The sequence below is a fragment of the Anabas testudineus genome, chromosome 14 (genome assembly GCF_900324465.2).
Source record: "Anabas testudineus chromosome 14, fAnaTes1.2, whole genome shotgun sequence".
Classification (NCBI taxonomy): Eukaryota; Metazoa; Chordata; class Actinopteri; order Anabantiformes; family Anabantidae; genus Anabas; species Anabas testudineus.
Window position 1 is genome coordinate 14,972,960 of NC_046623.1, and position 16,658 is coordinate 14,989,617.

The 16,658-nt window shown below is 39.0% G+C and overlaps 2 protein-coding genes across 2 annotated transcripts; both read left to right on the plus strand.

The window, feature by feature from the left end:
• The first annotated feature begins 641 nt into the window (after positions 1–641).
• On the plus strand, positions 642–9,886 carry LOC113170360 (LIM domain kinase 1-like). Its single transcript, XM_026372432.1, has 15 exons — positions 642–916; positions 3,109–3,247; positions 4,065–4,174; positions 4,318–4,491; positions 4,633–4,738; positions 5,035–5,306; positions 5,382–5,571; positions 5,644–5,730; positions 5,844–5,975; positions 6,051–6,110; positions 6,214–6,279; positions 6,472–6,658; positions 7,179–7,234; positions 7,351–7,508; positions 7,639–9,886. The coding sequence occupies exons 1-15, from the start codon at positions 873–875 to the stop codon at positions 8,141–8,143; spliced, it is 2,286 nt and encodes a 761-aa protein (XP_026228217.1). The 5' UTR covers positions 642–872; the 3' UTR covers positions 8,144–9,886.
• A 1,450-nt stretch (positions 9,887–11,336) lies between these two features.
• Positions 11,337–16,628, plus strand: sept4a (septin 4a). Its single transcript, XM_026372058.1, has 11 exons — positions 11,337–13,105; positions 13,606–13,702; positions 14,041–14,127; positions 14,205–14,328; positions 14,426–14,560; positions 14,661–14,778; positions 15,018–15,119; positions 15,208–15,304; positions 15,443–15,605; positions 15,732–15,834; positions 15,914–16,628. The coding sequence occupies exons 1-11, from the start codon at positions 12,806–12,808 to the stop codon at positions 15,986–15,988; spliced, it is 1,401 nt and encodes a 466-aa protein (XP_026227843.1). The 5' UTR covers positions 11,337–12,805; the 3' UTR covers positions 15,989–16,628.
• Positions 16,629–16,658: the final 30 nt, after the last annotated feature.

Below are 16,658 nucleotides of genomic sequence, written 5' to 3' on the forward strand. Positions count from 1 at the left end.
AAAAGGGAAATATTGTACATTCTACTTCACTAGATTGAGCTGACATTGTTAGCTACTAAAATCACTTTTTAAAAAGATTTTGCATTTAAAAAAAGCAAACAAAAGAAAAACATATGATAAGCTCAGAAAATACAATGATTTTAGTTTTACTACACAGCACATTATATAGTCAACAGAACTGGTGCCTACATGCTGTCATGACCACAGTTTTATATATTGTTTGTAATGTTTAAGCTTGCATGAGCCGTACTCAGAGTATTACAGAAATTAGTTTGCTGACCAAGTCTACCCCTACCATTAATTAAAGCCTAACGCTAACAGTAATACTCATATGGACAACTTTTTTCTTCTACTTCCTTGTCTCCGTTGAGTGACTCTGTAATGAATAGAGTGTTTTTGCAGAATGACCAGGACAGTGAAGTAATTGGAGCATTCATAAAGAGATTATAACTGTGGTGATGGGAACAAGGCCCATTTCAAAACACTCGAGTCAGCTGAGACCTCTAGAGTAACTCATAAATAGGTTTGCATTTTAGCCTGCAAGCTGAACTCTCCCACACTCTGTGAACTCTACATAGCAGAATAAGGAGGAGGAGCTCTTTGGTGGGATAGGTCTTTTTTTTCAACAACTGGTAGATTGGCCATCTGGTGTCAGTGAGCTTATTTTGTATTCCTCACACAGCTACTCTGCACGTTAGAAAGGGAACTTAAATACGCAGGGCGCCTCTAAGCGTAAAGTGATAAGAACAAAAAAACATTAAATGGCAATGCCTGCTATGACCCACTCATGAGCTCATGCAGTTAACAAGTGTCTTTCTCAACTGGGTGGATTATTTTTAGGAGTGATACTCGTCTAACGGTGCAAGGACAGAATGTCACGACGGGACCAGAGGTTTCGCAGAGGAATGAAAGGACGGTAAGAACCCGCTGTTGTTTATTGGTGAGATGAGTATGTGCAGATGAGAGAAAGAAGAGAAACAGTAAGGAGAAGTGCACAAAAGTAAGTGAACAAGAATCTAAAAAGAACTGTTGCACAACATCTTCAATACTTCCTCAAACAGGCATCTGCAGGATTTAATGAGCAATTCATGCTTCAACAGTCCTTACTTTCACATCAAGAACAACCGTTTGCACAAATAGTTTACAACAAGAAACTTTGTTAATTGTCTTTGCAAATATTAAAACATCCCACAGAAAACTTCCTAATTAAATTCTCTCATTACTTTTGTCATCATATCTTCTTAGAGCTATATTAAAACACTAACTGTACATCACGTACATAACAGCATTAAGGTCATATCCCTGTAACACAATGCAATCAGTTAATCAAAAAAAAATGTCTTTAAGAATTAGTTTTTGTAAAGGAAGTCCAGCAGGGTAAAAGAGGGAGGATACCAGGGGAGGAGAAGACGTCATTAAATTGACCTATGTTATTGTCCTGACATCATAATGTTTGCTTTATGTAGTCCAGGTGCGTGTGCGTCCACCGCTCCACTTTTAGTGACACAGGAACAGATCTTAGAGGAGAGAGGAGGTTGATCAATGGCTGAAGAGAAGACCAAGATATGACACAAGTTAGATGAGGGATTACTGGTTAGGTGGAGAAATATAGAAAGATAAAGATATTGTGTGGTAGTGGGAGGAGAGAGGGAGAGAGGATACATTATCAAGAGGCGTGTTTAGGCTCATTCCTGGGTTTTCTTGCGACCAGATGTTTAAGCGGAACTACAGATGTGAAGCTGAAAGGTTACACATCCGCCACTAGCAGCACAATAGCAAAGACAGGATGTCAAAAATAAAATAAGCATGCAGCTGTCTGATGGTTTTATTACTTAATTATTTCCTCACGAACAAATAATGGTCTAACAAATGTCAAACAGTACTTCCCGTGGTGCAGTATTTTCCCTGCACATACAGTACTGGTTAAGACTAGAGATTCCTGCAAACAGTTGTATTTACTTTACTATTGTTCTACTTAATATAAACTGCAGGGAATCTAAAGTTTACTTGTAAACATAGACTACCATAATGCTCTACTAACCAACTGTATAAACATATTTGCAGATTATTCCATTTTAAAGTAACACAGGAAGTTATTTGTTTTCAATACATCACCAACAGGTTTTTAAAACCGAGTAAGCAGAAGGGAACCACTAAGTATAGCTGGCATGCTAATGATGCCACATATAGCAGGCACAATACAAAACCACAGCAATGACTGATGGGTGTTTAACAGGGTTAAATACAGCCACTATACTGTCACAATTAACTATTTCATTGACTTAATCAAGAACGGTTTTCATTACAAGATAAAATAACTGATCACAGAAAAGTTCTGTCTAGAAGAATTGTGTCTTTCCCTCACTAATGTCATTCACTATAGTAAGCAGCCTGTTATTTCCTATTGTAATAGTAGCATGTCTTTACAGTTGGGGCTGGGAGAGAGGAAACGTAGAGTACTCTCCACAGGAAGTCACCTCCCACTCCAACTGTGTGTTTGCGAGATAAGAAAGCAGGTTTTTGAATTGTACATGGGTATTATTCCACATCCACTTTTAATCAGGACAGAGCTGAAAGCTTCTGTATGCCAAAGTACTAAACCACATGCTGCACCGCCAAGTTACTGTGTTTTTGTAAAGACATATGACTGACCATATGAATAGTCCTTTTGTAAGAAGCCATTTTAACTGGATACTTAGCTCAATGTGCTCTCTGTCACAATGACACCAGCAATTTAAAATGTGCAATGCACAATTTCAACAGCCCTTCAGTAGCATTGACTGTATTTCCCCTCAGACGTGTGATATGTATCTGCTTCATGTCTCAACCTCAACTTTGTGAATAATAAAAGCATCACATTGTTATTCAACACAAGCAGGGTCGAAGAATGCAGGTCAAGAAAGGAGTTGGGTGTCCATGACATAGGATACTGTGCATTTAAAAAAAGAAACAGGTTAATTAGAAGAAAATACTCTACAGCCCAACTGACCTGGAAGCTCACATTTAGCACGAACGCAGCTCTGAGCTAATTGTTGTCTGACAACTAAATTTAAATCTACATCTCTGTCATCTTACTCTCACTCTCCCCCACGTCCCTCATGTCTTCAGGTGCTGTGAATGTGGCTGTATCCTGACTCGCTGGTACTATGAAAGAGAGGGACAGCTCTACTGTAAGAAGCACTACTGGGCCCGTTATGGAGAACACTGCCACGGCTGCAAGGAGACCGTCGCAACAGGACTCGTTATGGTGACTTGATTATTACTTTTAATTCATTAAAATGTTCATCAAAAGGGTTAAAGCCTTGTGCTACAAAGCGATATAAACAGAAATTCACTAGGGCTTTGTTTATTATGCAATCACTCTAGTTATTTTTCCTATGCAGGCTACAGATCTTTCTACAGACTATTCTATTGGCACTACAATACTAGACAAGAGGAAGCACTCATTTCCTGGACAGTTTTCGCATCTGGTCTCATTTTGTGATGTTTACTATAATTCCGTTGTAATTAGTCACAATATCTCAGTTAAAGACCTAACAAACAGTCCCAAGAAACAGTCACATTAGCAGATAATCCTCCTTTCTGACTTGATCGGAACATTTTGAACTCAGCCAGTAAGAAATTAATGGCTGGTGAGTCAGTTAAAAACAGATGTTTTACCACTTAATCACAAACACCACTTGAAAGTAACAAAAGTCAGACAAATACCGAATAGGTACATTATGTAAGATTTAAAGACTGAAATTGTGTATTGCAATAGAAACTAACCAAATCTGAGCATGCATGCCAACTATTCATTCAAAGCCTTCCTGCCTTTTGGTTTCCTGCTGATATGAAAGTAAACGTGTTTTCTTTTCTTTCCACTCTCAAATCAGAGGATATCCTCTGGAAGCATCCTGACACTACAAGGCCTGGATGCAGGAATATACAGAAATAACTCTTAAAATTCAAAGCTGCATTTTCTCCCTCTAATCTGACCGCTCCGCGTATCATCTTGTAAAAAACAGTATTATTCTCTTGGCCTCTGTATTGTGATTTACCAGACTGCCACCCTATGTAAACAGGTTGCTGGAGACCAGAAGTACCATCCTGAATGTTTCACTTGTATGAGCTGTGAAATGGTCATTGGAGATGGAGACACTTACACGCTTGTTGAACGCTCCAAACTCTACTGGTAAGTATGAGTTTGAGGGAAACAAATAAATATTCAATATAAATGAATAACGGGAGCCAAAACTGTAATTCAGAGACATACAAAAGGTATAAGTATTGGGCCATTTTCTGATCTTAGTTTCGTGTCATTCGTCTACTCTGCAGTGGTCACTGTTTCCGCCAGGGTGTAGTATCAGATGCGATGTCTGCTTCTTTGCTCACCAAGAGTACCCACGTGGTGGCGCTGGTGTCCCTCCCTCCCGATACAGGCAGACGAAGGGGTCTGACTGTGGTCACCAACGTCAGCCAAGACAAAAGCCCACTTGTCACTGTGTCAGAGTGAGTTTATCAGTCCAAGACATGGTCAACAGTACTTTACACTGAACTATCACCAACTTCCAAATAAAACACCCTCTCCCTCCTTTTCTGTCTGAACTCCCCTTTTCCCCTACTGAATCTCTCATTTTTACTATGTCTCAGGTTAGACCCAGCTGTCCTCAGCCCTGACCTGCTGTCCTCTGTCCAAACCGGTGACCAAATACTTGAGGTCAATGGCATCTCTGTTTGCAACATTTCCCCGGATGAGGTAAGCCTAAAACCACCCACTAAAAAGCCATAATATAAGAACATGGATCAAAAGGTAATGCTTACATCTCCTAGGCTCTGTTCTTCATATGTTGTTAAATAAATTACTGGATCATATGAGTAATGCTGGATGTTAAAATGGTTGTTCAAACCCACTTGAGAAGTGCGTAAGAAAAGCTGGACTTAATCATCCTGAATAACTGCACACTCTCGTGGTTGACGCACAATCTAATATAATCCAATCCAGCAAGTTTGCTATGAATTTAACTTTCAAAAATTAAATATTTTCTCCTTTAGATAAACCGTGTGATCCAGGACACTAGCAGACCACTGCAGCTGACCATTGAACACAACCCACTGTCTCCTGATGACCTCCTTCAGTCAAACAATCCCCAGGACAACATCAACAGCCCTGACCCCTGTGTTTTCAACAAACTGGCTTCAACACGCAAGCTCCCCAGTCTGGAAGAAGAGACATGTTCAGGGGATGATACAGAAGAACAAATCAGGATGAACCTCTCACCACCTCAGCACCAAGTAACCACTGGAATGCGATCCAGACCTATCCTGTAAGTGCTAACCCCAGCCTACTTTGGTCCATTACTTCTACTTTTTTCCATTTACATGTCTTTTTTCTTTTCCAGGCGCAGCTGTAGCATAGATAAGTGTCCTCCATCCCCTAGAACACAGTCACTTACATCTCAAAAGAGAGACATGGTTCGCTCAGAGTCTCTTCGTGTGGACCCTGGAGATCGGACTCACCGCATCTTCAGGCCTTCAGATCTCATCCATGGAGAAGTGCTTGGCAAGGGGTGCTTTGGACAGGCTGTCAAGGTAACACAATCTCTCTTTGTCGCTTTAATTTTTTAAGGGTGACTTTCTGTAATGGCATTTCTTTCTATCAAGGTGACACATAAAGAAACAGGGGAGGTGATGGTCATGAAAGAGTTGATAAGTTTTGACGAAGAGACACAGAAGACTTTCTTAAAGGAGGTAAATGGCCATCAGAAGATAAAAGTATAATTTAGAGCATTACCAATTGACTCTTTTATGGTACTTTTATTTTTGTAAGATAATTAAATTACATTTGAACTAAATTTGTACAGGTGAAGGTGATGCGTTGTCTGGACCATCCCAATGTTCTCAAGTTCATTGGATTGTTTTATAAAGACAAACGAATAAACTTTGTCTCTGAATACATCCAGGGAGGAACTCTTCGAGAGACCATTGTAAAAATGGTGAGTTAAATTTTAACTTCATGAGTACTTCATACCACAGACATTGTATTTTCCTCACAATCTTGATCTTTTTAGGACAAAGATTTCCCCTGGAGAATACGAGTGGGTTATGCCAAAGACATTGCAGCTGGAATGGTGAAACTTTTTTCCCAGTACAATAAACACATTATATTAAAACAATTATGTAATCTCATCCTCAATCTTTGCTTAATGTGTATAACATCTCTGCTTTGTTAAGGCCTATCTACACTCCATGAATGTCATCCACCGAGATCTAAATTCATACAACTGTCTGGTCAGAGAGGTAAACGAGTCCCTTTTAATACACCACCTCCAATTGAATTTGAATATGGTACATGTTGCAGTTTAACAAGGATATTTTGTGACTACATCAAATTTGCAAAATGTATGAAATTACTATGAACAAATACAATTAGGTTTAGGAAAAACTCTTTCATTAAGTGTTCCTGACATTTCTCTCTCACTGCTTGTTTAGAACCAGTCTGTTGTAGTAGCAGATTTTGGACTAGCCAGACTGGTAATGGAGGAGAGGAACCAGCGTAGAACATTTTCTATGGAGAGGCCTGCAAAGGGAACGCTGGCAGAGCTTCGTAAACCTGACCGAAGGAAACGGTATACTGTGGTAGGAAACCCCTACTGGATGGCTCCTGAAATGATCCATGGTGAGCCCACAAAGTATAAGATATTAGTTTTATTATAGATTAGCAATCTCAGAAAGCAACTAATACTAATTTGACAGAGTTAATCTTAAGGATATTATAAGAAAGGACACTTTCCAGCTCTGTTGTTGGAGGAGCAATGATAGTAAAATATCTCCTTCTGGTTCTAGTTGACATTTGAGTCGTTTTAGACAAGATGATTCCACAACAATTTATTGCAATGGTTGTCTGCCAGCAGTGACAAAAGAAAAACGTGACAATTTTCTAAGAATGCTTTTCTCAAGTACTGTAGATCATTCTGCTTTGAAACAAGTACATATATTAATTTTTGAAAAGTCCTGACTGATCTCTGCTTGGCTCTTAAAGCAATTTGTGCTGTAGTAAAATGTGCAAAAAGGGGGGGGGGGAACTATGCAGGAGACTTGGTATTACTCTTAGTTTAATAGCATGTGTAGCTAATATAAATTCACTAATTTCTACCATGGTGTTTCTCATTTTCAAGTCTTTCCTTATCACTTTTCAGGAAAAAGCTATGACGAACGGGTCGACATCTTTTCCTTTGGTATCATGATATGTGAGGTAAGAACATCTTTGAGGAGTAGCACATTCCTATACATATCATGCACCTGGTCAGTGTCTAAGAAATCAAAATTTACAAACTGTGTATTACAGTGTCTCTCACTTTCTCTCTAAAGATAATAGGCACAGTGAGTGCAGATCCTGACTATCTTCCCCGGACAAATGACTTTGGGCTAAATGTAGATGGTTTCCTGCAGAAGTACCACCCACCACAGTGTCCTTTACCTTTCCTACCGCTGGCTGTCCTGTGCTGTGAAAAGGATGCCGATAAACGGTATGACCGCATAAAATACAACAAATAGGTCTACAACAGTCAAAGTGGAATGCAGTGCAATAAACAATGGCCTTATTAATGGTTATAATGTACTGCCCTTACAACAACTGTTTTTTCTTCACTTTTTCAGTCCTCCCTTTTCAAAGCTGGTGGAGTGGCTGGAGAATTTGCAGATGCACCTGGACATCGGTCTGCCTCTGCTCTCTGAGTTAGAGCAGCTGTGTCAAGCCTTCTGGCAAAACCACAACCAGCAAAACCACTCTCACAACCAAGATAAGGCCATTACTTCTCATGAACAAAGAGAGAGCCCTGACCATGCACAACACTTGGATAATGCAAACAACCACATAGAGCCTAACCACTCTTTTAATTCTCGGAGGCAGAACCAAAACAGTGAACCTGACAGTTATTTGGTTGGACAGCAACATACACATGACAACCATGAAATGAGGACTGGGCAAGACCACTTCAGTTTAAGCAAAGAATGCAAGAGCCTCTCACAGAACAACAACTCTGGACAAGAGTCTTCACAACCACTGCAAGTCAACAATTCTGTGCTAGGCCAGTGTAACAAGCCCGGAAAAATAAGCAAGGCACAGTGGAATAGCATTACGGATGACAGCTCTTTTCTCTGACTACTTAACCTGATGGTCAAGACAAGATGCATCGATGAGACACAGTTCTGAGGAATAAAACACTTGACTGGGGCAGAACTGGAAGAATATTTAAGCTTTATATGTAGGACTAATGCATGGAAAATATGAAGACATGTGGTCAATACAGAGTCATACGGGACAGTTTACATGAGATTTGTATGCAGCTTCATAACAATAACCTTGCACATCTCACTTGCCTCGTATTTCCAAGTAAATTGGTATTTATAAGGTTTCAACTGAAGCATGATGAATACTGGAATAAGTTAATATCAATTTTAATGTAAATTAGTAATTACAATAGTTGTATTCTGCCAGTGAGCACATAACAAATTGTAAGGACTCCTTAAGTTACCCAAAATGTGTCAGCACCTGAAACATATCTTTGGCATTTCTGTATTACAACATCAGTATTATGACATTAGAAAAACTGTGATAAGCTAAAATTGGATGGGCTATTTATTGGTTGGACTCTAGTATCAACTTTGTTCAGAAGCTGTGAAACACATGGCACTTTATAATTATGTTTTGTATAAGAAAACCTCATGTATGTTTTGTTAGAAATGCATCCAACATGCAAGTAATGACCATACACAAATACCATTTTAGTCAATGAAGTAAACATAGATTAAGCTCATATGACGTAATTTTAATCACTAATTAACAATAGATTACTATTTAAAATACAGTGTTAAAATCTAGCCTTCTCCTACTTGATTAGCAAATGAAGCCTTTTTCTGAAGCCTGTTTATTTAACACAGGGAAAGATATTTGTTATTCCTGAAGTGACCACATATTTTGGTAATTGGATACCGAGACATAGAGTATGAGGTTACATAATTAATAATTAATAATTAAAATTAAACTCATCAACCAGCATTAACTCACTGTTAATTTATCCAACAGACCTGCTGTCAACATTAGCTTAGCAGATGGCTATATAACCAAAATTAAGCAACATCAGCAAATTATGAGAAATTGCAAATGATCGAGTAAATTAAACTTGAGTAATTGTATATGTTTTTATTAATTTTAAGTTATTTTTCTGTATTTTGCATCGCTGAACACAATATTTATTAGTTTTTTTAAGCTTGCTGCTGTGACTAATGTATTAGCTAACGCTAGCTAACGGTCCTAAAAACGTAGCTTAGCTTTATAAAGATGTCTCAATCTCCATCTGTGTGGTCAATAAATTTTTTAATTTTCATCAAACTGTAGCTAATATGCGACTAATCTTACAGTTCGTAATATGGATAGTTGATTTTTCTTTTTTTGCTTAGTTAACGTTAGCTAACTTCTTATAGTGTTTGTTAACCCTACAAAAGTTAACAAATAGCGTTAATTAACTAAGGCTGTCAAGGATGTGGTTTTTTATTTTATTTTGAACAATGAGATGGTTGATTAAGGCAGAAAACTGGTTTGAAGGCATGTGTCTCTTTTAATTAATAAATCTGGAACCACTGTAGGAGTGATTAACAACTTAACCTACTGGTTAACTTAACGCTAAACCACATTAGCACAACTAGCTAATGTTAGCATCATTTATTAGCATAGCGAGGTTTGGTTATCCAAATAGCTAGCGTTAGCTATCACCATCAACCCTCAAGTTAACCCAAGTCTGACTCGATTTACCGTTTTCGGTTGGCTGTTTGTCAGAGTATCTTCTTATCATCTGAATTATAATCTGTTCAGTCTCTGTATAATAAACTAACGCTATATTTTTTACCAGTTTCTATGTTGCTAGCTGGATCCAGTCATCAGACCGCCATCTTGGTTTTCAACAGCGTACTTCAACTTTGTTAACAATATATATATATATATATATATATATATATATATATATATATATATATATATATATATATATACATATATATATATAATATAATAATAGCGCACTGCTGGTAAAATACCATTAGACACAGATAGGAGGTATAATAGTTCAAGTTTAGTGTTGTCATAATAATAATCCTAATCATTACTAGTAGTTTGTATTGTTATTGTTGGGGGGGGGGTTCCTCTCTCCTACTACCTAATAATAATCCTAATCATTACTAGTAGTTTGTATTGTTATTGTTGGGGGGGGGTTCCTCTCTCCTACTACCTAATAATAATCCTAATCATTACTAGTAGTTTGTATTGTTATTGTTGGGGGGGGTTCCTCTCTCCTACTACCTAATAATAATCCTAATCATTACTAGTAGTTTGTATTGTTATTGTTGGGGGGGGGTTCCTCTCTCCTAATACCTAATAATAATCCTAATCATTACTAGTAGTTTGTATTGTTATTGTTGGGGGGGGTTCCTCTCTCCTAATACCTAATAATAATCCTAATCATTACTAGTAGTTTGTATTGTTATTGTTGGGGGGGGGTTCCTCTCTCCTAATACCTAATAATAATCCTAATCATTACTAGTAGTTTGTATTGTTATTGTTGGGGGGGGTTCCTCTCTCCTACTACCTAATAATAATCCTAATCATTACTAGTAGTTTGTATTGTTATTGTTGGGGGGGGTTCCTCTCTCCTAATACCTAATAATAATCCTAATCATTACTAGTAGTTTGTATTGTTATTGTTGGGGGGGGGGGGTTCCTCTCTCCTACTACCTAATAATAATCCTAATCATTACTAGTAGTTTGTATTGTTATTGTTGGGGGGGGGTTCCTCTCTCCTACTACCTAATAATAATCCTAATCATTACTAGTAGTTTGTATTGTTATTGTTGGGGGGGGGGAGGTTCCTCTCTCCTAATACCTAATAATAATCCTAATCATTACTAGTAGTTTGTATTGTTATTGTTGGGGGGGGGGTTCCTCTCTCCTAATACCTAATAATAATCCTAATCATTACTAGTAGTTTGTATTGTTATTGTTGGGGGGGGGGGGGTTCCTCTCTCCTAATACCTAATAATAATCCTAATCATTACTAGTAGTTTGTATTGTTATTGTTGGGGGGGGGGGGTTCCTCTCTCCTACTACCTAATAATAATCCTAATCATTACTAGTAGTTTGTATTGTTATTGTTGGGGGGGGGTTCCTCTCTCCTACTACCTCACATCCACCTCTGAGCGGCAGCACTCATCAGACCTCATCAGCTGCAGCTCAGTCTATGGATCCAGACGCACAGTGACACCACGATGTCCCGAAGCGGTTTACTAGTTTCTGTATAGTTTGTTTGTTTTTTGGCACCACGGATTTTGAGGTTTATCACATTTCTGCCTGTGATCTGGAGACAGTTTGATTTAAGCCGGCAGTGTTATGGAGCACATGTCTTCTCCGGTCAGATTCCGCAGCAATAGGAGAGGTGAGTCTGCACTGAACACTTCATGCACTGATATAATGACTGATTTAAATTAACTTAACCAATTAAAAAATACCTGTAGAAGAATATAATACACATGCAGGGATTTGTATTTGTGTAGGCACTTGTGTTTTAGTTATTCATGTGAACTTGTTTAATGTTTTTTAATCACCTGTTTTGCCGCCATTGGTGAAAAGTGTTAAGGGATAAAATGTTGTTATTGGCCATTCAGGTTTTTTCTAGTTTAAACTTATTTTACTATATTATATGAATTATGTTATTATTTATTTAGAACCCTAATTCTCTGCTGCCATTGTCCAGCTTTTCTTTTTTTTTTTTTTTTACAAACTCTTCATCTTTCCTCCACACTCCTCTCTCCTCTTTGCTCAAAAAGCTGCAACTTTACCAGAAAAGGAGGTAGGACACGTCTGTAGAATAGTTTTTAATGCTTGTGTTTGTAGCTGGTGTGTGTTAAATCTCCAAACCCCCCACCCTGTGAGAGCATTAGCTGGGTTAAGCCTGCTGCACAGCTTTGTGGGTAATGACAGCTGACAGGTGTAGGGACCAGACAGTGTTTCAACAAGACGCTCATCTGTCCTAGCTGCATATGAAGACAATAGGTATGTGTTTAATCTACCTTCTACACACTGAAAAAGCTCCTCAGACATAAACTAACATTTTAGTATTTTCTTTTTTCCAGTTTGACCCTAATGTTTACAAACCTAAAGCTCCAGATAGTCTGTTTTGTGTCTCTCCACTCTGCCTGGACAGATGGATGAGGACTTCTGTAATGGTATAATAGGATCACAGGTCAGGGCTAATCAGTGAAGAAAGGGTGTAATCAGCTACTACAACAGAAGACACACACTCACAGTGTCATGTAGCGAGAGAGCAGGGCCCTCACTGTGGCTACCAGCAGCCAGCCAGTTAGGATTTGTTTTAATATAAAATATAATTTTGTAGATAAATAGAATATAATTAAGATCAATTGTGCTTAAAGTCAAGAGGCATGCAGGAAACATAGGGGTGAGACAGAATATGACATTCAACAGTCAGGCTTAAACTGGAGACTTTCAGCTAACAGGGTGTCCAAACTAACTAAAAGTATAGTTTATAGCGTTTGTACATATGTTATGGTCTCATTCAGTCCATATTCTTATGTACAAACATTTTAGTGTTTTTATTTCTCTGCCAGTCGTCAGGATTAAATTTCATTCTATCAGAAGAAGGTGATTTGAGTCTTTTGATCATCCATATTAAATCATGTTTTACTATTCTGCCTCCTGCCCCAGTTGTCCAGTCTGTCCATAGAGGACCAGGAGGACACCCAGTTCCCTTACGCCATGAGGGATCTTCCCCCCGTGTCTCCTGATGGACAGGCACCAGTCAACTATGAAGCAGAGGGAAGTGGGACATTCAACAGCCTTCCCAGGGCTCACCCTCTGCCCCGTTCTATCGTCTGCCAACTGGCTGGGTCTCTGACAGCCCCTCAAAGACCAGATCGCACAGGAGCAGAAGCAGAGTTTCAGCCGATCCTAACAAGGAGGCAGCTTGTCTCTCGTGTGTCTCTGGACTCCCCACTCAGTCCGTCCTCCCGTCCACGCAGTCCATGGGGGCGCTTTGACCCCTACGACTCTCCAGAGGTGTGTTTCTATGTGCTTTTATTACCTGTTATAGTGTTGATGAAATTAATAATTAACTCATTAATAAATATTATCAGTTATCTCAATACAGAAGAAATTGTGTAGTGAAACAAAAAAGCTGCAGTTGATTTAAGAATAGAAATTATCAAAATATAATGAGAGTACACTCAAACAGTGCAAACATGTCACGGTTAAAAGTAAAAAATGAAAATTTGTGAAACAGAGGATGCAGATCATGATGAAGGAACTTTATAATCGTCATTATCAAGTAAACCAAATGTACAGTGTCATTGCGGTTTCAAGACTTTCGAGGTTTATTAATAAGTTGACCTTATTGGTTTTAAAGCTTCTTGCTTGCCTCCGATGATCATGACAGGAAATATTTACTGACTTTCTGTGACTAGAAATGTGGCTTGTGTTCATCGTGCGGCGTGTTCATATACTTATTTTAATATTTTGAACTGAATCCCCACATACACGTTTGCGTTTTCTTTCTGCAGGACCAGGAAAGAGAATATGTGGGTTTTGCCACATTGCCCAACCAGGTTCATAGGAAGACGGTGAAGAAAGGTTTCACATTTACACTTATGGTGGCTGGTGAGTCATAACAAGTGATAACTGAGATACAAGTTTCAATATAGTGGCTAAATGTATTATCTTTCCTATGTGAGTCATTGTATTTAAAATTCATAAAAACATATCAAATGCAGCAGCATATAACATCAGATTAGATGTATCAGACAATTCAAACATTACTTTTATGAGTGATTAGTGAGAGTATGGTGTCACATTGTTTAAAGTGTGGAGTAGTACTTCCTTTTTTGGTAAAGATTTTGTGATTGCATGTGTTGAAATATATTTTTCTGAGGAATACAAACATTACTAACAGCTCTCTCTCTCTCTCTCTCTCTCTCTCTGTCTCTGTCCTTCTGTAGGAGAGTCTGGCCTTGGTAAATCCACACTAATCAACAGTTTGTTCCTCACTGACCTCTACAGACACAGGAAAGTTCCAAATGCAGAAGGTGAGATTATTTATTTACTCTTGCATATGTTTGTACACACTGTTCATATGTTAATGTGCTCACGCATGTGCCTGCAGAACGGATCAGTCAAACAGTCGACATCATCAAACACACTATTGGCATTGAGGAAAAAGGAATCAAATTGAGGCTCACCATCATAGACACACCTGGGTTTGGAGACGCTGTCAACAACACACAAAGGTGAGGGCAGCATTGTTCAGCCTGCTGCAATGACAGACTGACAGTTTAAAATGTCAGTTGTAGTCTCGCTCTCTCATATTTCATGTGTTTGCATTAGCTGGAAGCACATAGAAGACTACATCGAGCAGCAGTTTGAGCAGTACTTCAGAGACGAGAGCGGCTTAAACAGAAGCAACATCCAGGACAACAGGGTTCACTGCTGCCTCTACTTCATCTCTCCGTTTGGCCACGGGTACACTGACTGATACCTTATAACTGCACACAAACCTGCACTAGTACAAGAGTAATGCAACAGAGTGATCTAAAAGTGAAATGTGCTTTTCTCTCATTAGTCTTCGACCTCTGGATGTGGAGTGTATGAAGGCCCTGCATGACAAAGTCAACATAATACCTGTCTTGGCCAAAGTTGACAGCCTGACACAAGCTGAGGTTTACAGGAAGAAGATGAAGGTGTGAGATTAGAAACAAACAAACCGCTGCCCCGTAGTGACTCAAATCATTATAATGTGTCTGATGTACTGTAGGAGTACTTGAGTGATTTAGCATTGCACATCCATAAGGTTAGCTGCTCTACACAGTAATGAATTATAAACTTCACATCTTTTTGAAAAAGGTTTTTTCATGTATCAACTGGAAGCTCCAGAAAATGACTTTATTATTTTCTTAAATATTATTCCATGTTTCTCCAGATCAGAGAGGAGATCAAGCAGTTTGGGATCAACATCTACCAGTTTCCTGAGTGTGATTCAGATGAGGACGAAGACTTCAAGAAACAGGACCAGATGCTGAAGGTTCCTCAGTTACTTTCTCATGGGTGAAATGTGCTGCATCGTCTGCGTTAAAGCTCACAGTGTCTGGTTTTTTTCCTTTCCTCTGCAGGACAGTATACCATTTGCAATAATCGGGAGTAATGTTCAGGTGGAAAGTAAAGGTCGCAAGTTCAGGGGTCGTGTCTATCCTTGGGGTTTAGTAGAAGGTATCTCTCACACAGCTTTAACTGTGGCTTTCGTCTGTGATAGTTTTCAGTTTATTTTTTCTTCTTCACAGCTATTTAGCATGAATCTGTTCTCTTCTTTGATGAACAATCAGTGTGACGTTGTCTTTGCATGGTCAGTGGAGAACCCAGCTCACTCTGACTTCCTGCTGCTGAGGAACATGCTGGTGAGGACGCACATGCAAGATTTGAAGGACGTGACGCGGGAGACGCACTACGAAAACTACAGAGCACAGTGCATCCAGAACATGACGCGCATGGTGGTGCAGGAGAGGAAACGGAGGTGGGTGGAGGCACACAGGCAGTGTGCCACAGAGGTCACTTGAGTCTCAGCAATTTCTATTTCTATGAGCATTGAAACTGAAACTGAACAGAGGAATTGATAATTATCTACGACTGTTGGTTTTAGTTTGCGTGAGAAGTATCGAGACAGGAGTGAGACTGACTTCCCTCTGCCACTGGCCGTCATTGACACAGAGAAGGAAAGACTCATCTTTGAGAAAGATGAAGAGGTACGTTTCTCCTACGCACCCACTCAGTCATTCACTCAGGCACTCAGTCACTCATTTATGCATGTGTTTCCCTCTGTAGCTGAGGAGGATGCAGGAAGTGCTGGAGAGGATTCAAGAGCAGATGCAGCACAGTCAGAGATTCTCCCATAATTAGTACGAACTAACAGCTTCCAGGAACACGGAGGAGGCCCAGTTCAATTAATCTGACATAATAACAGGGACAACCTGTTCAAAAAGGAAATCAACCATTTCCCATCCAGACGCTTCCCTTGAAAAACCTAAAGTGAGTGGCTGGAATCACAATTCCCCGATTCCCCGATGATACATGTAAATGTCTCTATGGCTCTGTGAAGATAAGGGTGTTAACTCCCAAATCTCAACAAGTCCTGCATTGGTGACATGAGATCCTGTTCTTCAAAAGTGGTTCAGTTAATTCAGGCTAAATTAATCCAGTATGTTTCTTTGAAAACAGCGTAGTCCTGGATTAAGAGGCTTTGTGTATTAATAGATAAAGGTAAAATGAGTGGAGAGTTAAAACGTGATTAGCGTTTGTTTGTGGGTTGACTTTATTGGTCACTGCATCATTTATTGCAGCAGCAGAAATAAATAAATGTATTCCATTAGTTTCAATATATTCCAGAAGGTCTCTTAATTATTAACTTCGATAACTGCCATCTAGTGCTTGTTGTAGGGAAATTCTGTTTGAAAAGAACTACATTTTGTCATGTTTTATTACTGTTGAATCTGTTTTTGCATTTTTAATATTACTGTTTTGCAAGTATGTCAAATATTAATAAAAGGAGTAACTACCATTTGTCTATTTA